This window comes from Alligator mississippiensis, chromosome 8, assembly GCF_030867095.1.
Source record: "Alligator mississippiensis isolate rAllMis1 chromosome 8, rAllMis1, whole genome shotgun sequence".
NCBI lineage: Eukaryota > Metazoa > Chordata > Crocodylia > Alligatoridae > Alligator > Alligator mississippiensis.
The window spans coordinates 50,353,711-50,374,444 of NC_081831.1; the positions used below are offsets into that span (position 1 = coordinate 50,353,711).

The window sequence follows — 20,734 nt, forward strand, 5'->3', positions numbered from 1 at the left end:
TTTTTTTTTTTAAATTTTAAGAAGTTGTTTAAAAAACTGAACACCACCACCCCAGAATATTTAATGTTAACTTTTCTGGCATTTAAGTACCTTATGGCAATGCATATGTACTTGTTTTATAGTAATTGATAATATTCAACCTGACAAACATCCATTTTTTTATTATTATTTTAGGAATATGGAGTTTGCTACCTATGAAACTCCCCAAATGACTTGTTAAAACAAGACAGAATATTTTTTTTCCTTTTGAATATGTATACTTTGGATTAGTCAAATAATTTAAAAGTTCCAAGGAAATGTGATTCCACATGCCTGTCACTTGCTAGGGGTATTTCATTCAGTAGGTATTTGGCGTATCTGACTCAGACATGAATTGTGCCTCACCCAGACCACACATTGTATTATAAAAATAAAAAAATAAAACACTACATGAAAGAGATGTGTGCAAAATATTAATAATATTAATATTAATAATAATGATAATAATAATAAACTGTTGGATCCCTGGATGAAGCAAGGAGGAAGAGTTTCCTTCAGAAGAATAAAACTTTCAGGCCATTCAGTTCCACATTCTCATCTGCATGTCTACCTGTCTGCAGCCTATCTACAATCTGGCTTTAGATCAGGGGGAAATTTTTGTGCTGATTAGACAATCAAAACAGTAACCACCTGATCAGAAAGACCAATGTGGTCCTCATTGGCTAAACTAGGTTAAAAAACAAAGTCTCAGGAGATTAGATTGCAGAAAGAAACATAAAGCAAAGGCAAAGAAAAGATAGCCAGTTTGCTTAGGAGTGCCTTCCCTTGGAACAAGGAGGATGAAAAAAAACTAATGAGAAGAAAGGCTGAATTCAGCTGATAATTCTGTTGCTGGCTCAGTGCGATAGTAGCTTTATGTGGAAAGTCAAATATTATTTCTTTGACACTGTTATACAATTTTCACTGACAAAAGAAAATGCTATTTGCTACATAAGCTGAACCATTTATCATGACCTACATTAAACAAATGTATAAAAATAGTTTAAAAGGTACCAGAAATGTAGCGTGTACCATTGAAAAACTCCTTATTTTACAAAGCAAGGTTGTAAAAATAATAACATACTTAGTTAATATGACATTTCTGTGTGTGCTCGATTTTAATATAATCAATATTTATATTTCATATACATGCATGCATACATATCATATATGGAGCTCCCAGAATATATATAAACTTTGGTGACATTTTTAATGGGAAGATTTTTTAATAGGAAGTAACAGAGAGACTATATTCCAATTGATAGGGAACTGTCTTGGAATACAGACACAAATATTTTAGGCCCTATTCTCTGTTTTGGAATAAACTGATATGACCAATACATTTGGAATCAAGTACAGTAGAATCCTAAACCTAGGTCTCCACATTCAGGTGACCATACTCTTATCAAGGAGCTCTGCCTTGTTTGCATTCTATGAAACATTAAATAAGGGCTCGTTTTTTTCATTGAAAAATAAAAATAACTCCTCAGAGCATAAACAGAACATATTTTGTGAAGCAGAAATATTGTTTTCTGACCAGCACAAAAAATAAGATATAAAATTTATCCTATACATTCCCACATGAGCAGTTATAATATACATAACGTAATATATATATTAAAATAGTGCTGTAGTATGCATATATCCACATAGCATGTACAGGCACAACTTTTGCACACAACTAAAAGGTGGTTATGTATTTCTAAACTTTGACTTGCTGAGCCAATTAACATTAGATTTCATCGACTTTTTAGGGTTGGAAGGGGCCTTAGTAGATCATCGAGTCCAACCCCCTGCCCTGGGCAGGAAAGAGTGCTGGGGTTAGATGACTCCAGCCTGGTGCTCCTCTTAAAGACCGCCAAAGTAGGGGAGAGCACCACCTCCCTTTGAAGATCATTCCAGATTTTGTCAACCCTCACCATAAAGAATGTTTTTCCTAATGTCTAATCTAAATATGTTCTCCATCAGTTTATGGCCATTGTTCCTGGTAACCCCAAGGACGACCCTGGTAAACAATGTCCCCTATTTCTTGCTACCCTCCCCCCCCCACTACCCCCTGATGAATTTGTAGAGGGCCACAAGATCTCCTCTCAGGCTTCTTTGCTGAGGCTGATGAGATTCAGGTCCCTCAATCTCTCCTCGTAGGATCTTACCTGCAGGCCCTTAACCATATGAGTAGGCCTCCTTTGGACCCTGTCAAGGTTATCCACATCCCTCTTGAAGTACGGTGCCCAGAACTGGAGCTCCAGCTGCAATCTTACCAATGCCGCATAGAGGGGAAGTATCACCTCCTCAGAACTGTTTGTGATGCACCTTCTAATGCATGAAAGAATGCGGTTGGCTTTATTTATGACTTGGTTACATTGACAACTCATGTTCATTTTCGAGTCGACTATGACTCTGAGATCCCTTTCTGCTGCAGTGCTGCTTAGAAAGTCACCTCCCAGTCTGCAGGTGTGTTGGTGATTCTTTCTCCTTAGATGCAGCACTTTGCACTTAACTTTGTTATATTGCATCCTGTTCTGTTCTGCCCACTAGTAAGAATTTGTTTGGAGAAAAGACGAACAGAGCCAAGCTACTACACAACATGTGGTTTTAGGAATGATTTACTTTCTTTGAGACAACAAAACACTTAAAGTATTTCACTTGTGCTAAAATGTATTTTATCATTTCTCCACCTAATCTGTGTCAAAATACTTTTGTTTATGTGTGTGCATTGTCTATGGCAAAGACTTAACAGGCTGTGTTTCTTCAAAGGGTATACAAATACAGTCTTCAAACAGAATTTATTTTAGAAATAGATAAATAAGACATAAAAGCAACAGTGTTTGGTAATTCAATTTGAAAGCAAAAAAATATATTTAAAAATATTTGTTAAAAATTATTTTACAAATAATACTTAAGATCAGGATGTATCATAAATATTTGCACCATGATAAAACCAGAAATAATTGAGAATGCATAAGAAAAAAAGACTTGCATTACAGTGTATGTTAAAAAAATAATTATATTTACATCACATACCAGATTGTGACTGCCCCCTACTACACTTTAGCAGTCCTCTGCTTAATGAAATTTAGAAGGACTTCAAGAGGTCCCGAAGTCCAATAGCTTTTCTAATAAAGAATTTACACAAGCTACAGTTTACATGTCATGTACAACCTATAATATTAGTTTTTCCTTAGTGTGACTCACTTAAAATCAAGGTGAGCAACATATCTGTTGGAGATTATGAATGGCACCAAGCTTTGGCAGACCTGCATTCGTATATATCCCAGGCATCAATTATATGCCAAAGGAAGAAGAAGAACAATACCTGAAAGCCATCTTTGGCCATGTGTAGCATAGGGTTCAGTATCTCAGGATCATAGGGATCAGCAACTCATCTATACATACCACTCCATGCAATGGAAATGGGAATGAGAATGGTACAGAAGACAAATAACATAATGAAATATGCTGAGATTATGCTGATTCATAATAAAAATCCAATGATAAGGTTTCAATATAGTCAAGCCTCAAATACAATAAACAGAAATATTTGATGGCTATTGAAAAATGAAATTAATCAACCTTTCCATTAAAAAAAAATTAAACAGTCAATTAACTTTGAATTTAAAACTATTCTTCTTAATTGACATTCAATAGGGAAAACTTAGGAAAGAGCATTATCCTTCCCTTCTCTGACTGGCCCAGAACTAAATGGTCTGCATATATCTATATTTAAAAAGTGGTTATCACTTAAGAGTGATGGTACAATAAGCCAACAGCAGAAGAAAAGAGCTTTCAGAACAAATCTTCTGCCAGTTGCCAAGATTTTTTTAAAGTAATATACAAATGTAAGAAAACAAACACACAAAATATAATTACACAAATAGGAAGGAATAAGTCATCCTAATAAAGCCTGCACTCAAGTATTGAACTTGACATAATTCTTAAGAGATTGTATTCCCTTGTATTCTTTTCCCTTCATCCCTTTTTGGAGGGGAAAAAGGGTCCACAGATTTGACTAAATGACTCAAGGACTGGAGGAAGCCACAAAAAGAGACTTACTTAGTAACCTGAAATATCTACCTACAGGCCATTTAGAAGGAATAAGGGTCTCCTAAACCTTCTTCTAATGTTCACAACTAATTCCTACAAATTATAAAATCATGTTGTTTTTACTTCTTTTTACAGTTCATAGATTGTATCATACCCAGTAAGGATATGTCTATGTGGCACTGCAATGCAAAGATTTTGGATTTAGCTCTGAATAAACTAGCTCAGATACTGGAAACCATATAGGCACATTCATAGTTAACCCCAATTAATATACCCAGCTTGTCAGGCTGGTAAATTAGCCTCAACAGATCACTGTGCTAATGTGGCTATGCTGATTTGAGTACCCAAGCTAATTCAAGCATCCATGCATGGCTCTCCACTGTGTGACTCAGACATTGCCTACATTACTAGTAAAAAGTAACTGAGGAATTTTTCAGCCAGGAGTAGAAGTGGGTATACCAGGATTCTCACAGGAAAAAAAAATATTTTATAATATTTCCACCCCCTTATTTCCAGTCTCAAAGGGTTCCTATAGACATGTTGTGAGGCTGCTTTGACACAATGTAATTACAGCGCATCAGAGCAAACTCAATTAATTAATTTTTTTTGCCAGACTCCATTAATTACCACACTCCAGCCAGTCTCTGCATCTCGTCTATCAGTTACCCCACCCCTCAAAACGGTGGTGGGGGCATTTGATCTACAACTTGTTGAATGACCTTTAGTTCAAGTGCCCCCACCACCATTTTGAAGTTCAGGAATAGTGGTATGCAAGATGTTACAGGGCTTATAATTAGAGCAGCTCAATGTAAAAGTGTCCAACAAGATCAGTTACTTGGAAAAAGCATCACAATATCATTAACACATTTTGGTGCTTACACTAGTTCAACATAAATGGTATACCCACAGATGTAATAAGTTAATGGTCTTCAGTCCCTGCATGATAGAAGTTTTTTTGTTTGGGTTTTTTTTTTTTGGGGGGGGGGGGGGGTTGTCTTTTTTCAATGTTCTGAAGTCTGGCTGAATTCCTGCTGAACAGCTCTTCCCAACATAGAAGCCAATTATTCAAACTATAGATTGCTTTACAGATCCTTTACTAGAGACTTACATTATATAGTATTTAGGCAAAAACTTGCTATAAGAAAAAGCCACATTCAGCTTTTTAGATCAAATTCTCTTTCTTAAATTAAATCTCATCCACTTTTATACAGATTTTTTCTCCCCTTCTATACTGAAAAATGGAAGTAGCAAGCCACAAGAGCTAGCTGATTGTGGTGAAAAAAAGTCAAAGGTGCACCTGAGCTAAACAGCCAAACAGGTAGCCTGATTAGGCACACCAGTTTCCATAAGTGACATAAAAAAATGGGATGTGGCCAGCCTTATATCCAACTACCTTTGACTCCTCAGATTGAATGGCCAGGTACCCATGTAGACTTGAGTCAAACGAGGGCAGCCTTCAGGATAAGTATAGAATGGAGTTTGAATTATTCATGCCTCTGAAGCCATAGTAAGATACTTTCACCAACCTGCCACCATGCCCCAGCACTAAACTGTAGTACTGAAGGAAAACTCAATAAATATCATTACTATATGTCTAACCATTGAAACTTTTGCTAGTTTAACTGGAAGAGTGAGAACTGCAAAGAAAGTATGAATATGAACGGTAAAACTGTCTTATAATAAATCATTTTTTTGCCAGATAAAAGAATGATTTCATTATACAAAATTAAATATTCTTCTACAACAAGTCGTATCTATGAGTATGCAATATAATATGCTAAATTACAATACATACTTCATAATTAATAGAATTTATTATATTTTACAGACCAGATAGCCAAGTAAGCAATTTTTTAAAGAGCCAGATAGCAAAAGTGAAGGGAACTTTAGGCAACAGTCATTGCAGAAATTCTTCAGTCAGGGGACTGAGGCAATGTGAATATTATGTACAAGCCTGGTTTAAATACCTTTACATCAAAAATACAGTACTGTGAGACTTTCATTTTGTAGTGTAACTGATGAATCATTAATTACTTTTCATTTTAAACAAAACTACACATACTGTATATAGCTGAGTTAAAAACAGAGACTAAGCCCCATTTTATTGTAGCAAACTAGTATCATATGAATCTTCACGAGTGCAGAAAACAGGGTTCTTTATACTCCTTTTGCTTCCTACGAGATATTGCATTTTATATGAAATGCTATTATTATTAAATGATGCACACACCCTTTTAAGCATTATTCTCTTAAATGTGAGGCAACAGATATACAGTCACTTGCAGCCACGTTGCAAGTGAAAGTGTTAGGGATATTTTGCAAAATCAGGTGTGCTTAGAACAAATTAAAATGTAATATTAATTTAACTATAGAAAAGCAAATGTTAAACAGAACAGGAAAATAATTTTAAAAATCACAATAATAGAAGTCAGCACTTTTTTCTTGCTCTGGCTAAGGATGAAACCATTTTCAGGTGCAACCCAAAGTATGATATTTTTACTTTATCCCACTAAAAGCAAGCGGTTTTATTTTTTATAAAATTACTTAAAATGATTAAGCATATGACATCTGGTGTGCAGAGTATATCAAGATTGCAGAAGCATAATACAAAATAATGTTTATTTTAAAAAGTTAAGTGAATACTTGCTAGTAATTGAAAAGGTGAATGTTCACTATAGGGGTTTTATGTATAAGAAAGCAGGAAGTTTTTATATTCCCACTACTCCTATTGAGCTTATGAAAATAAACAGCAAGTGATTCAGTCATACCTAGTTATGATCCATTAGCAGCAGTATCAGTATGAAAAATTTTATGGAAATAACTATAAATAATAATTACTCCTCAAGGTGTAATATGTGTCTTAAGTGACAATGTATCTGTGATTCAAAAAATGCAGGGAGTATAAAGAACTTTATATTCTCTTTCTTCTTTGATGTATGCATAAAATTTATTGCTCCCTTTTACAATATCTATAGAAATAAAACTACTAATTGTTTCAACACAAATAAATAAGGACAAAAGTTCTAGAACAAGTAGGTGATTACAAGCAACATAAGAAAACCATTGATTTATCATAACCACCATCCACGCAATGATGGGTCACATTACTTACTTTTTCCTTAGCAAAACTACATTAAAGAACACTATAGCACAACGCACTAAAGTCTCTTTGTCTTTCTTTTCTTAAAAAAAAAATTCTTGCCCTGGATACCTTTCAGTAGGGCAGCTTGAACAGTTCAGGGCCACTTCCAAACCCCTCTGGAGATCAGACGATAAAAGTCTTCGGCAATCAGAGACAGGACAAAGGGCTTTCTCGTGCTATTTCCATGTTTTCATGTTTGCTGGCTTAACATCATTGTGTACACGTACGACTTCAGTACATAACATCAGATGCGATGACGTTCAGAGCTGGCAAACAGAGAAACAGCATGAGAAAAGCCCTTTCCTGCATCATTTTTCCCATATACTGTAATGTTTGTCTTCAAATTTCTGCTAGGTTGACACCTGCGAGTTCTGTGAATTAAGTACATTTACTTCTAAGGGGAATGCAATTTTTGACTGCAAGAGTCAAATGCGTGAGTGTGAGTGTAAAAGTGAGTGCATATGTTTGTGTGTGATACACACATACGTGAATGCACGCATGCATGCACAAATGCAAACACACAAAATCAGAGCATAAAAGTAACTGGGGTGGGTGGTATTTTAACTGGTAACACAAAGTGATAATACAAAGTGGTAACACAATGCCAGACCTCCCACCACTTTATCTCCTCAAAGCAAAAACTAAACCCCCAGCCATCCTACTAAAATCGATCTAAGAGAAAAACACCAAAACATTACACATAACATATAACTGGGTTCTTTAGGGTTTCAACAGCCATTCAAAACAACTCTGCTTTAAAGACTCATCTTTCACCATCCATGGCATCACAAATCAGCATCATCATAAATCAAGGAACTGAATTCTTCAAATCAATTGTCCCAGTGAGAGAGAGAATGTTGTGACAAATAAATCACCATATACCAGTCACTGGTCAAACATGTTGCTATTAGGGTAACAACAATTAGTAGAGAACGAGCAATCAGTCACACGAATTTGAAGTTAAGTGGAAGGCATGTCAGTGTGGCATGAATTTTGTATGCTACAGCCTACTTCAGTGCGTCTGACAAAACAGATTATAACCTACGAAAGCTCGTGCTTCTCTGAACAAATTAGTCCATAAGGTGCCACATTGTCCTACCATCTGCATAATAATTAGTGATGATTTTTTGAGTGAATACAATGTGAAATAAGTGTAAAAAGTTAAAGTAGTATTTGATTCTGATCTCAATGATGCTGAAAGTTGTACAGTAATTACTGTAAACCATGAATGAAAATAAAAATGAAAATACAAGTATTTTCCCACCGACATTTCCCATTTTTTGTTTCCTCAGTGAGAAACTTAAAAATTGGTAGAAATAGGGAGAAAAAAGATGTTTCTCAATTTCCTCCAGGGAATATATATCTTCTGCTAGTGCTACTTCATTGGTCCCAGTAAGTATAATAAGTAGTTACTCATTATTGTGGGCCAAAGGGGTCATTTTAATGTGGGTCATTTTAATTTCCCTTAAAATACAGACTCTTTTAGGCTAAATCCTATTGCATTTTACATACCTAATGGGCACATACACAGGCATGTAACTACAGTTCTGGGCACTTATGCCAAATCTGTAATTACATGTAGAATTACCTGTATAGACACCTTTTTCTATGTTAAATGGTGGAGAATGAGACTTCAGCCCTCCCGTCTGTTTTTTTTTACTCCAGTAGCATAGAGGTTAAGGCATTTTTGCCCAGGAAGCGAGACTGAGATATTAGGCTCCCCACCCTCACTTAGAGAGGACTGGATCTGCTGATTCTCAGCAATATGCTTTAACCATTAGGCAACAGACTTAGCATTACTGGGAGCGTCTACACATTCATTAATACACTATAATTGGCACTACTGTGTATTAGTGCAAATAAATGGTCTTTCTGTGATGTTAAGGCACAGTAGACTAAAACTACTGCACAGTAGCAGGGGTTTTGCCCACCGCACTAATGTACAGTGAATTAGTCTACTGCGCTTGAACACCTTGTGTAGACATGCTGCTGAGAGCTTTCTACAGCATTTACCTCAAATTGGGCCCCATCTGGAGCCAAGAGAGGGAGGTATGTAAAGTCAAGCAACCAGATCAAGGCCAGCTCAGGAAGAAGTATGCTATTCTCGCAGGGTAGGGAGCCCTACATTCTTTCCGAGCCCCTGTCCAAGAGGATAGAAACTTTCTTGGTGTTGTTTATCCATTCTATCTAATGAAAATTAAATGTATAGTGTGAAGAGCCATAGGGGGGACTGCAGAGAAGCCTGGTCAATGCTTACCATAGCCTTTTGAGCAGAGCAGTTTTCTAGTAAGCAGGAGATACAGATTCAAACCTTCTCTGGGAAGGGATGAAGGAGAGCTAGAACCTGGGTCTCCTGCTCCCTGTGTGAATGTCCTAACTCCTCTATAACTGGACTGTGTAAAAGGTGAAAGGCTTTCCTCTAGCATCAAACACCTGCTAGTCATGGTTTTGCTGTAACTAAAATGTGGGGACTTACCTGGCCTTATGTGCATATCTGGAAAACCCTATTTCACCTATTTCAACTGCCCAGCCAGTGTGCATTCCTACTGAGCAAGCTCAGTGGGCATGTGTACATTTGCATACCCAGAGCAGAATCCCAAAGGGCCCATAATTGTTATGTGACTGTGATTGTGGCATTTAAAGGCAGAAAAGAAAATACGATTTAGCCCTTAACTTCAAGGGATCAGGATGGATCCAGAGGTGTGAGGTGGCATGGTCACACCTCCTTTCATTTGGCAGTACACACACAATGAGTTCACCAGCACGCCAGAGCTCTGCATGGGTTGTGAGCTTTCTAAGCTCACCAGCAGATCAGTGCAAGCTCTGGCTGTACCTACTTTGATACAGCACTGCTGCCACACATCCTCTCTTTTCCTCTCTTTCAGCAAGGGAGGAAGGATGGGTAGGTTGAACAGGAGTGGCTCTCATCTCCTGGGCTCCCAGATGTGCAAAAGCAGTAGCTCTGGCCACAACCTGCATTGAATAGTCAGTGAACTCAGGCACATGCAAATGCAAAGGCACATGTGGAGCTCCAACACAGGCTGCACTGGCATGCTGATGAGCTGAGAGCGCTCTCTGTCCACAAAGCGGGTGTGGCCACACCCCTTCACCTCCATCCTGAATGTCTGTATATACAATAGTACACTTAGGTTGGGCCAGGGTTATCAAAAATAAGGTTCAAACCAGAAAAGGAAAATAAAAACAAGACTAAAGAGATTTTCCAGAGCAAACACTACCAAATAAGCCGGAACCCCTCCTCCCCCCACCCCCCAGCAATAAATTAATAAATAAATCTTTCTTAAACTAAAATCCAACTACTGAGGTTGAAGAGGAAATATTTCCTTGGAATAGGTTATTCCATTATTGACTGCTGTATGGCTTCTTTGTACATTCTCTCAGACATCACCCAGTGAGAGAGAATCAGGCTAAACAGATGATTGGTTTGATTCAGGATGACAAATCCTGCAGTCACAGTTTCACAAAAGGAGTTTGAAAAGCTATCAGTTTGATCAAAAACATGAGTAACTCATTTTATTGTGTGAAGTAAGCTAATTTTAATCTTAGGTCCTTGGGAAACTAATAGACCAAATCCTAGTTGCAAAGAGCCTAAATTACTTGGGGTGTTACTGAGTAAAATTATGCTGAAGCCATCAGGAATGAGTATAGCAAAGAGGTCTAACTTCCTTTTTTATTTCAGAGCAAAATATCCAAGTCCCTTAAATCTTTTTGAAAACACCAACCAAAATCCCCAGTTCCCAAATGTCAAGGAGAAGTACAGTATTCATATTGATGGCTACATCTGAGTGGTGTTGTGTTCAGTGCTGATGAAGGCTGTTCAACTGACAGAACTAGCAACTGAAATTCTTCTGTCTGCAGAACAGGTGTGCTATTGGCAGTGATAATGCAGATTTACCCATATTGCCCCTCAGGGTGCCTCAGCCTTAACTTGGAGTGAGAGAAGAGTCATATGTCTGCTCAGTCTCTCCTATTTCTTTGCTGAGGTTAGCAAAAACAGTACTGCAGTGGAAATGTGGTTTTGGAGGGCTTTTTGTTTTGGGGCGTGGGGATTGCATTTCTGGTTTTTTTATTTATTTATTGGTATGGATAATGGTTTTTTGAGAACTAGATTATAACTTTGGTCACTAAGACATGGATTTAATTTGGACTAGGTTACTTTATGTAACAATCAGAGTCTTTGTAATGTCTATAATTAACTTAATATGTTAATACTTCTGTTTAGAGCATCCTTTAAAATCACTTGTAATCTTTTTTTTACCAAAAGAAATAAAAATTAAACTTTATTAAGCTAACTTTCCCAGTTCTGCTCTTCTGCACACTGTTGTTTTTCTTCATTTTCTGAGCACAGATCCCATTTATTTTTTTCTTATTTCTGCATCTAATAATAAGTAATGTTCATATGAAAAAATCACAGGACTCTTCACCGCTATACATTTTTAGGATTACAAACAGTTCATCATGGCTTTTAAGTGTTCGTAACATATGCATTACAATATTTTTAGAGGAAAAGAATGTCTTAAGTTATGTAAAAATGGAAGATAAAGGGCAAGGAGAAGAGACGTATATACTACAGGAGGATGGGAGAATCCAAAGCTATAAAGATTTTAAACAATTTATTTCTTGAGTCCAGTTTCCAGAGATGGCAATGACTTCAGGGCACTCATTTCTACAGTAGCACAGTATAGTGGTGCACAGGTATCTCTTTGAAACACGTGAGTGTTTTTTTTAAACAATTTGGCCACTCAGCTTTACTCAGTTATGGTATATCAACCTGTTCACTCATTTACCAGATCATCCAGTCTTCATATGCCTTTCACCAAATACGCACATGAAGAATAAATACAAAGAGGAAATAGACATTTGACTTAATGCATTACTTTATTAAAAGCCTTCTCCTGCTCCCAAGAAGTTTTTTTTTGGCAAAAATCCCACTGACCTCAATAGGTCAAGATGCAGTCTTTAAGTTTATTTTAAATTTCATTTTCCTAGCAACAGAATATATTCCCCTGACAAGTCTACAACTAGCTAATAAAAACTTGCAAACTTGGAAGATACTCAATGTCACCTCTACTTTATGAGCCCCTAATTGTCCTATATTAAAAAACACTGCATTATTACTAACAATTAGTTTCTTCACACTTTATCACTTTGAAAAGCTTCTTTACAACATCAGTCTAGTAATTTGCAAAAGAAAACTTGCTGTCATATAAAATTCTATGCATTTAGGATCTCTAGAACTAAATACATAATTACTGGAAAGTGTTGGGTTTTTTTTAATAATATTAATTCCTTTTTTTCTTCCTCCGTCTCATTAAACATTACTGTGATTTTCCCCCCCCCTTCTTCCACCGAGCATGCTCCAGTTGCATTCATACTTGCTCTCCTACTGTAGTTCATGACTTAAATGTTCCTTTCACTGTTCCTGGCCACTCCAGTCCTTTCACCTATTCTTTCTTTTTCCTTCTGGTTGCTCAAAGTATTTCAGTTTTTCTAATGGGAAAAAAAGCCCCTTCAAATACTCTCTTCTATGTTTTTTCTCTCTGATATCTAGATAGTTACACATCTCATGAGAACAACTATAATAATCTCTAGCTTCTTAAAGATTAATTAGACCAATCCTAGCAGTAACACAGAGGCAGGCAGCAATTTTTAGGTTTGTAAAACCAAAGCTAAGTCTTATGCAAATACCTACCTTGGTCAGGTTCCAAATTTAAAGCTTTGGTTATCCATGTACATGTTTCTAATTTCAGTTCAATTTATTTTCAAATGCAGACAGATGAATATGTTTTTTATTTCATGTAGCTGAGTAAAATCTTGATTTTGCATAAACAAAACTCTGGGCAATTCAGATGCGAGACCCATGAGTTGCAGCATTCACCAGAATTAGGCGAGAGGGCCCTGGATACTTAGTTTTGCTCCTTCTCTAATCATTTGCTTGAAAGAGCTTTTTGCATGTTATGTGACACATTCCAAAAACTGTCGGTGTTAGCGTAAAGAACAAAATTCCCCAACTATTTGGCATCATTTACCATATTATTTTTAAAAGTAGAAATATTTTTTAACTTAACTTATTCTCCTTCAGTGATCAGCTCTGCCCTGCAGCTTTCTGTGAAATCAGTGAATATATAAAGCAAAAGTCTAAACCATGCCATTAATCTCTGAGGCTGGAGAAGGGCTAAATAGCATGACAGCTACAAGGAGTAAGGAGCAGCTTTTAGTTTGTTTACACACTCCATGGGCTATGAGCTGGCCCCTTAAAAGTATTCTTCAGTGTCGCCTATTTGCATTCCTAGTTCATATTCCTGGATGGAGATGATACAATTCTAAGTGTACAATATAGCTGTTCAGTGTTGCGGCCAAATTAAACTGTTTTAAGGCATCTAGAAGGCCAAACAGTTCATTTGACTGTCTTGACTGTCCTTAAACATATGATTTCTTTTATATGTAAAAAATCCATCAGAAACGCCAATTGAATTAAATCCTTTCTTGTTTCAATACTTACATAAATTAACAGAGTAGTTTATGTTTTGCTTAAGTATGAAAGGAATTATTCTAGCGTTTAAAAGAAATGCTATTTGCAAACGACTGTAAAAGATCCTTGCAAAGTGAGCTGTTAAAACTTTCCCAAGTTCTGAGGTGACTGCCATGACATAAACAAAATTAACCTAAAGGGAGCTGATTTAACAAAGTAATATATTAACCACACTCCTGCTCATATCTCATTCTACCTATATTAACAGAATTGCACCAAGCCCTTTTCAGGTGACGATAGCCCACTGACTTAAGCAGTACTTCCCTTTTCTGTACCATTAAAATGGCAAGCAGAAGAACCCTCAAACCTCACTCTTCTAGGGAGAAAAAGAGATGAAGGTAGTACCTGCCCCTGAGGCCCAATCCTGCTGAGGAGACTGTTTTCCAACACCCATCTTTGACATACGTGTTGCATGCATTGCACAATTAACTGGTTATCTGCGGAATTACCTTGAGATCAGCTACACATACAAAATATCTATCACACCATAGAAAACTCCAACCAACTATAAAGTTAGACCTTGAAAATGTGTACTAACTTTATACCTGGTTGCTATCCAGCTTTCATTTCTATGTGTAGTAGGGTCTCCCCTGTGGTTGAGAGCCCTGTCAGCTGATGGGTCTGCCAGCTGCAGCTCTGCACCATGTCCAGCTGGGGCTGGGAGTTCCACAGTTGAGATGACACTCAGTCCCAGAAGCTGCAGATCCTGGGTCTCAGGAATACCTTGTAGCTGGCAAGACCCAAAGTCCCACAGCTTCAGACATGGGTCCCTGAAGCATGCCTCCCAGTGCCAGGACCCAGCTGGGTCCCAGCAGCCACAAAGCACAGCTGAGATCTACCAGTCCCCAAGAAGAGCATGGCAGGGATGCTGGGAGGGTACAGCAGCTGTGATCTTCTTGCCCATACAGGGAAAACCTGGGCTCAGTAAGGTGCAATGGGATCTAATGCAGGAAATCACAATCATGCCTTATGCTGTGCATGTGTGGCATAGCAGTAGACACAATTGTGTGGACTGCACATTAGATCTCATTAGGCGCATCTATAAGGCACTACTGTGCAGTCATTACTGTGCATTTATTTAGTACTTGTACTAAATAAATGAGCAGTAACCAGAGTTATTGTGCAGTAAGCACCAGCAAATGCCTTTTAAGTGACACTACTGTGCCATAGCCTAATAATACTGCACAGTAGGGTATTAGTACTTTTAGTGCTGTGATGCACTACTGTGCAATATTATTCGGTTACTCTGCAGTCAACATCTCATATAGATGCACCCATTGTGCCTTTACTTGCATCTTTAGAGGGGACCAGAGGCACCACACTGGTGCGTGAGCATTGGTACCTCTTGGAACTAAAGTGAGCCACATGCCAAACTTTCTCTTTTTGGTGGACTATTGTGAAAAAACTATAGGAGACTGCTTTGGCTCATAGGGCTTAATCCAGAGCCACCTCAGATCAATAGGAAAATGCCTTAACTCAGGCCCCAGTGGTGCTGAGAAATGACCTTCATACTCTACCAAGACAAAAACTTCAATATTATAAACCATGATAGGGTTCTTTTCTTGCATAATTTAACTTTAAAAATTTCCCACTCAAACAGTCTTAACAGAAAACATTCATGTCATTCATATGTTATTAAACTTTCCACAATCAATGCCAACTGAGAAATATGAAGAAATCATATTCCATTCTGCTTTCTGTTAATAACTCTCAGCAAAAAGCTTTGTGTGGTACAGGGATTTTGTCTACCTCACAAACTGGTGTCACAGAAAAAAGGAATGAATAAAGCAACAGCAATCTTTCTAAACTGTAGACGTGAAGTTTGAACAGGGGACATTTCTTCAGGCACATTTTGCTTTAACCACATAACTAATGAAAGAAAGCTTACAGAAAAATAAATCAAGTTAGGGGACTGGATACTCTGCTGGGTAGGGTCAAAGGTTACTAAAGCTTAAATGCACCCCTGGGGATTTGACCTTTGATTCTATGCCTGAAAAAAAAAAACAACAACCTGGAACCAAATCCTCTATTTAACTCACAGTATAAGCGGGCTTTATTTACCTCTCTCAAACCATTGATTCCTTATAATTTAGTGATACATAAACACTGGACTTTTTTAATTTCCTTTTTTTGAACTGATGCTTATACTACTTACACTAAATGAGGTGTGTAAATCAAATAAATAGTAAAACCTATCATGATTATATTAATAACACTTTCTAGAATTTGGGGTCAAATTAGATTTGGTTCCCAGTGATTTAATAACCATTATTTTAGTATCTTAAAAATCAAAAGGTCTTTAATTATCTTACATTTCTGCTCTGAATGTTTACCTGGGGACCTTTACAGTTATCTCCTGTGAATGCTGCACTGCATCTAAGAGCAGTTAGCATCTGCATGGTCTGAACTTGGACATAAAGATGATGGTGTAAGGGCAACAATTCTGCTTTTTTCTAATTTTTTTTCCACTGCCTTCTTTGCTGCTTTATGTTGTTGAGTGTGCCAGTCAGTCAGCTTTTAGTAGCCTAGATTGCAGGGTATGTTTCTAGTCTGAAAATGGCACTCAGTCCCTCTGGGGGGGAAAAAAAACTACTTGTCTGCTTTTGAGAGACTTTGAGGTACAGCTCTGACCAAATGAAGGCTGCAATTCCAGACTCCATTAGCATTAAGAACCATTTATCAGATTCTGCAGCTTTATTGCTTTCCACCTGGCCTAGATTACTTAGATTCCTAAGCACACAATACTAGCAAGGACAGTGCCATAACCCCTCTTTGTTTTACAGAGCTATACAACTATATAGTACATTAATGCAGGAAGTGCCATACTGCCATCTACAGACAGGAATACCCCTAATATAATCATTCAGTACTCAATTTCCCCAAAGCTAAGAGTCAATTTATTCTAATTTTTTCCCTTTAACATTGATGAATCACAAACTGTTTACATTTCAATGCCTCAGCCAAGCATGAACTTTTAGGCTTTTAATCGTTACAGACAAAGTTATTCTACAAAGCTTAGAGCTACAGTGAAAAAAAGAAAGAAAAAAGTTGGTGGGGGAGAGGGAGATGGAGATAGAGTGCAAGCAAGAAAAAGAAGCTAAAAACTTTGCTTTACCTGTCTAGTATGTATGGGACCTGGAGTCTTGAAACCTCCTTGACAGCTGCATTCAGAGACACTGTAAGGGTCCGAGCTGCTTGAGGAGCATTTGGAGAGTGAGTCACAGCCCACCACAAAGGTGTTATCTAGAGGCAGTTCCTGAATGACATGGTGCTTCTTAGGGGGCACAGGAGTTTCGGGTTTAATTTGAAAGGTAGGCTGTGGAGAGGCAGACTTGTAGTGCTTTGCTAAATCTGGGCTGTCAGGCTTAAATGTGGTTGGTGTGGTGGCCCAGTTATATTTTCCCATAGTCTGTTCTTCTAACTCTACGGGAATGTCTAAAGTACCATTTATATGCTCATGGCCAGGATCATCAGGTTTAGATTCTTCAATCGTCACAAAATTGAGAAGGAGACTTTTAGGGGAACGTTTCTTTTTCTTCTTTTTTTTCTTGATCTGCCGGTTCTCTTGGTTTGGGGAGACCCATTCCCCACTTTGCTTGCTTTTTTGGACAACCTTGTGCCGAGGTGTCTGGCGGCATCGTACCAAAGCAGTGACAAAAATTACCAGGATAACTGTCATGGTGCCTGCAATGATAGCAATGATGATCTTGACATAGTCATTGGTCTGTGGGGTTATCTCACCATCCCCAACATTCTGGCCCACTGGTGTTTCCATGTTTCTGCGTACAAGCTCTTGCACATACGAACCATTAGTAACAGTCTCATTCACAAATAAATGCACCAGTGCTATTGTATACAGTGACTCTGGCTGCCCTAAGTCATTGACTTTTATTACCAGCCTGTGTAAGCCATGATCTGATGTTATTACCTTCTCTTTCAAAGTGATATTGCCTGTTAACTGATCAATTGTAAACAAACCTCTTGAGTTCCCGCCTATAATACTGTAGCGGAGTTCTGCGTTCATCCCTGTGTCGTTGTCAACTGCAAAAACTTTAGTTACCACAGAGCCTGGATTGGTGGATGTTGGAACTAAATCATAGGAGTAGTTAGAAGAAGGGATAACAAAAACAGGCCTATTGTCATTGACATCAACCACATTAATGGTCACCTTGGCAGTTGAAGAGCGTTGCAGTCTTCCTCCATCTACAGCCTTCACCTGGAAAGTGTAAGAACTTTGTTGCTCCCTGTCAAAGGTAATATTTGGTCTTATTACACCAGTAAGTGGATCAATAATGAAATTATCTCTGCCATTTAATATAGAGAGAGTGACAGCAGCATTCTCTCCAGAGTCAGCATCAGTAACTGTGATAAGCCCCACTGTCCCATACATGGGCAGATTTTCTGGCACATAGAAATTATATTCATTGTGGGTGAAGGCAGGGCTGTTGTCATTCTGATCCAGAACAGACACTGTAACTGTAGCATTGGTCTGCAAGGGTGGCATCCCATTATCCTTAGCTAGAACAGTGAAGGAATACCTGTCCTGTTTTTCTCTATCCAGCTTTCTCACTGCTGTCAGAATGCCTGTGCGGCGGTCTAGGTTGAAAATAGGAGGTGCATCTGAGCCCAACATATAGCTAATCTCAGCATTGCGTCCACTGTCTGCATCTGTAGCACTTATCTTAGTCAGCTGGGTGCCAGGAGCATTGTTCTCAGGAATGGAAAGTCCTATTACAGGCTGTGTAAAAACCGGGGCATTGTCATTCTCATCCTTTATTTTAATCAGAAGCATTGCAGACTGATTTAAGGGAGGTTTCCCTGAATCAGAAGCCACTATTTTAATGGCATATTCCCGGGTAGCCTCAAAGTCTAGAAACGTTGCTGTCTCCAGCAGAAACTGATTGTCAAACACTGGCTTTAACCTAAATGGGACGTCATGGTCAGTGAAACAGGTAACCTTTCCATTCAGGTCAGCATCTTTGTCCATTACTGTAATCAAGGCAATTTTTGTATTGAGTGGGGCTTTCTCAGACAAAAGCACAGTCCCATTCACTGGATTAATGATGTATCTTGTGTCTATTGATGGTACATTGTCATTAATATCTGTGATATTTATTGTCACTGTTGCTCTTGATGGAGTTGAGCTGCCATCACTTGCCAAAACAGTTAACTTGTGTACAGGAGATTCCTCTCTGTCTAGTGGCTCTTTAATTGTGATAAGACCAGTGGTGTTATCTATGGCAAACAGTCTTCTGGCCAGATTGGAGATTTGATTGCTGAAAGAGAAGAGGATCTGTGCATTTGATCCCAGATCCGCATCAGTGGCATGAAGCTGTGAAACTGATGTGCCCACTGGAGCATTTTCTGGAATGCTAACTTCAATATCATTTTCCTTAAAGACCGGGCGATTGTCATTCACATCAGTAACTGTAACTTGTAGGATAGCTGTACTTGATCTTGGAGGGTTTCCACCATCTTCAACTTTAATCTTCATCACATAAGTGTCCTTCTGTTCCCTGTCCAGGATTTGTTGGACAATAAGCTGTGGCCACTTGTCTCCCTCGGGTGTTTCAATTATATCAAGTCCAAATACATTTTGACCCTAGAACAGACACAGAAGTGGAACATCTTTTATTATGGAAATGTATTTAACAGATACACACTTCCTTATTGCACATAATGACTCTCAAAGTATTTAGATCTCTACATGCATATCTATACTTTTACTGAGACATTAGGCCTTGTATTAAGACAAAAGTTGTGTGCTACTATACCAGCAGATCTTGGAAGAAATTCTGACTTTGAAAATCAAGCTTCCTTTTCCAGCTCCTCCCTCGTTCTAGGGGAAAATATTTAAAAAGATATAGGTTTCTTCCCATGCCATGCTTAACTAGTGAGTGTGGAGAATGGGGAGGCAGACAAGGCTAAGCTACACTTCATCCCTTATTCACAGCAGGAGTAGGTCCAGAAAGCCAGAGCTGTCTTCCACATGAGGTCTGGACCAAGATTTAAGCAAAAGGGAAGGAGGACTATATTTCCCCACTCAACAAAGCACTGTAAGCATGCAATCTGCAGCCATTAGAGAAAAAGAAACTTGTACCATATTGAAAAGTGGATTACTACATAATTTAAGCTTCAAGTAGCACAATCACAAGTAGTCATGTTAGGTTATTAGAAATACATGAAAATCAGGAAGAATTATTCCTCTTTTCATCATGATGTATTTTATATTTGCAGTGAAAATTACATTCCAAGTGTGAAAATAAGAGGCTTTTTCTCATGAATAATATCATCGGACTATTACATCTATACTTTGAATAATGAGATCCTGTAATAGGGTTTGGTGCACACTTTATGCCCCTGTTACAGTGAAGCAATGCATAAATATGTGGAGATATACTGTACTAATAGAGCTTCTGTTTAATACCCTGGGCTGGGAAGAGTCATCTTTAAGTAATCTGTTATGCTGCAGGGAGAACAGTGGCATCTGTTTCTCAGTGCTAGTGTCTCTCTGGGCATGTAGAAGCTGGGAATCTTGTAAAGGCAGCAAACACGTCCCCAGAGGAGAAAGAAGTGATTAGCATTGATCAACAGCAATCTCTCTTACTAATAAAAGAGAGTGTTGATAAGTTCCAAAGAGAACCATGCCAGCCCATTTTTTTCAGAAGGATGGGCAGGGGTACATGAAAGTGTGGGCATGTATAAGGTAAAAGCAATGGAGAATTAGGATTTTATATGTTTATTTTTAAGAACATTAAGGTCTCAGGTCTATGACATTAATAATAAAAAACCTTTGTTGCTAGCCTAGTTCTTGATGAGTAATTCATGGGCCCAACTTTGCAGGCCTTTCTCATTTTGTACTAACTTGCTATATGAGCAATTTATTGGACTTAATAGCTAGGGACAGACATTACACATAAACTGGTTTAAGTGATCAGAAATTAGTTTAAACCTTTAACAGAACAGATGTCCAGTGCACA

The 20,734-nt window shown here is 38.0% G+C and overlaps 1 protein-coding gene across 5 annotated transcripts in view; it reads right to left on the reverse strand.

Moving 5' to 3' along the window:
- LOC102570037 (protocadherin-11 X-linked) overlaps positions 1–20,734 on the reverse strand; it is a 1,294,105-nt gene that overhangs the window by 1,078,080 nt on the left and 195,291 nt on the right. For 4 of the 5 annotated variants that reach the window (XM_019487929.2, XM_019487928.2, XM_019487932.2 and 1 more), the window contains one exon: positions 16,870–19,356. In XM_019487929.2, coding sequence (XP_019343474.1) covers positions 16,870–19,356 — 2,487 coding nt within the window. Of the gene's footprint in view, positions 1–2,608; positions 7,471–16,869; positions 19,357–20,734 lie in introns of those variants that run through there. The other variant, XM_019487933.2, reaches the window with a different exon arrangement.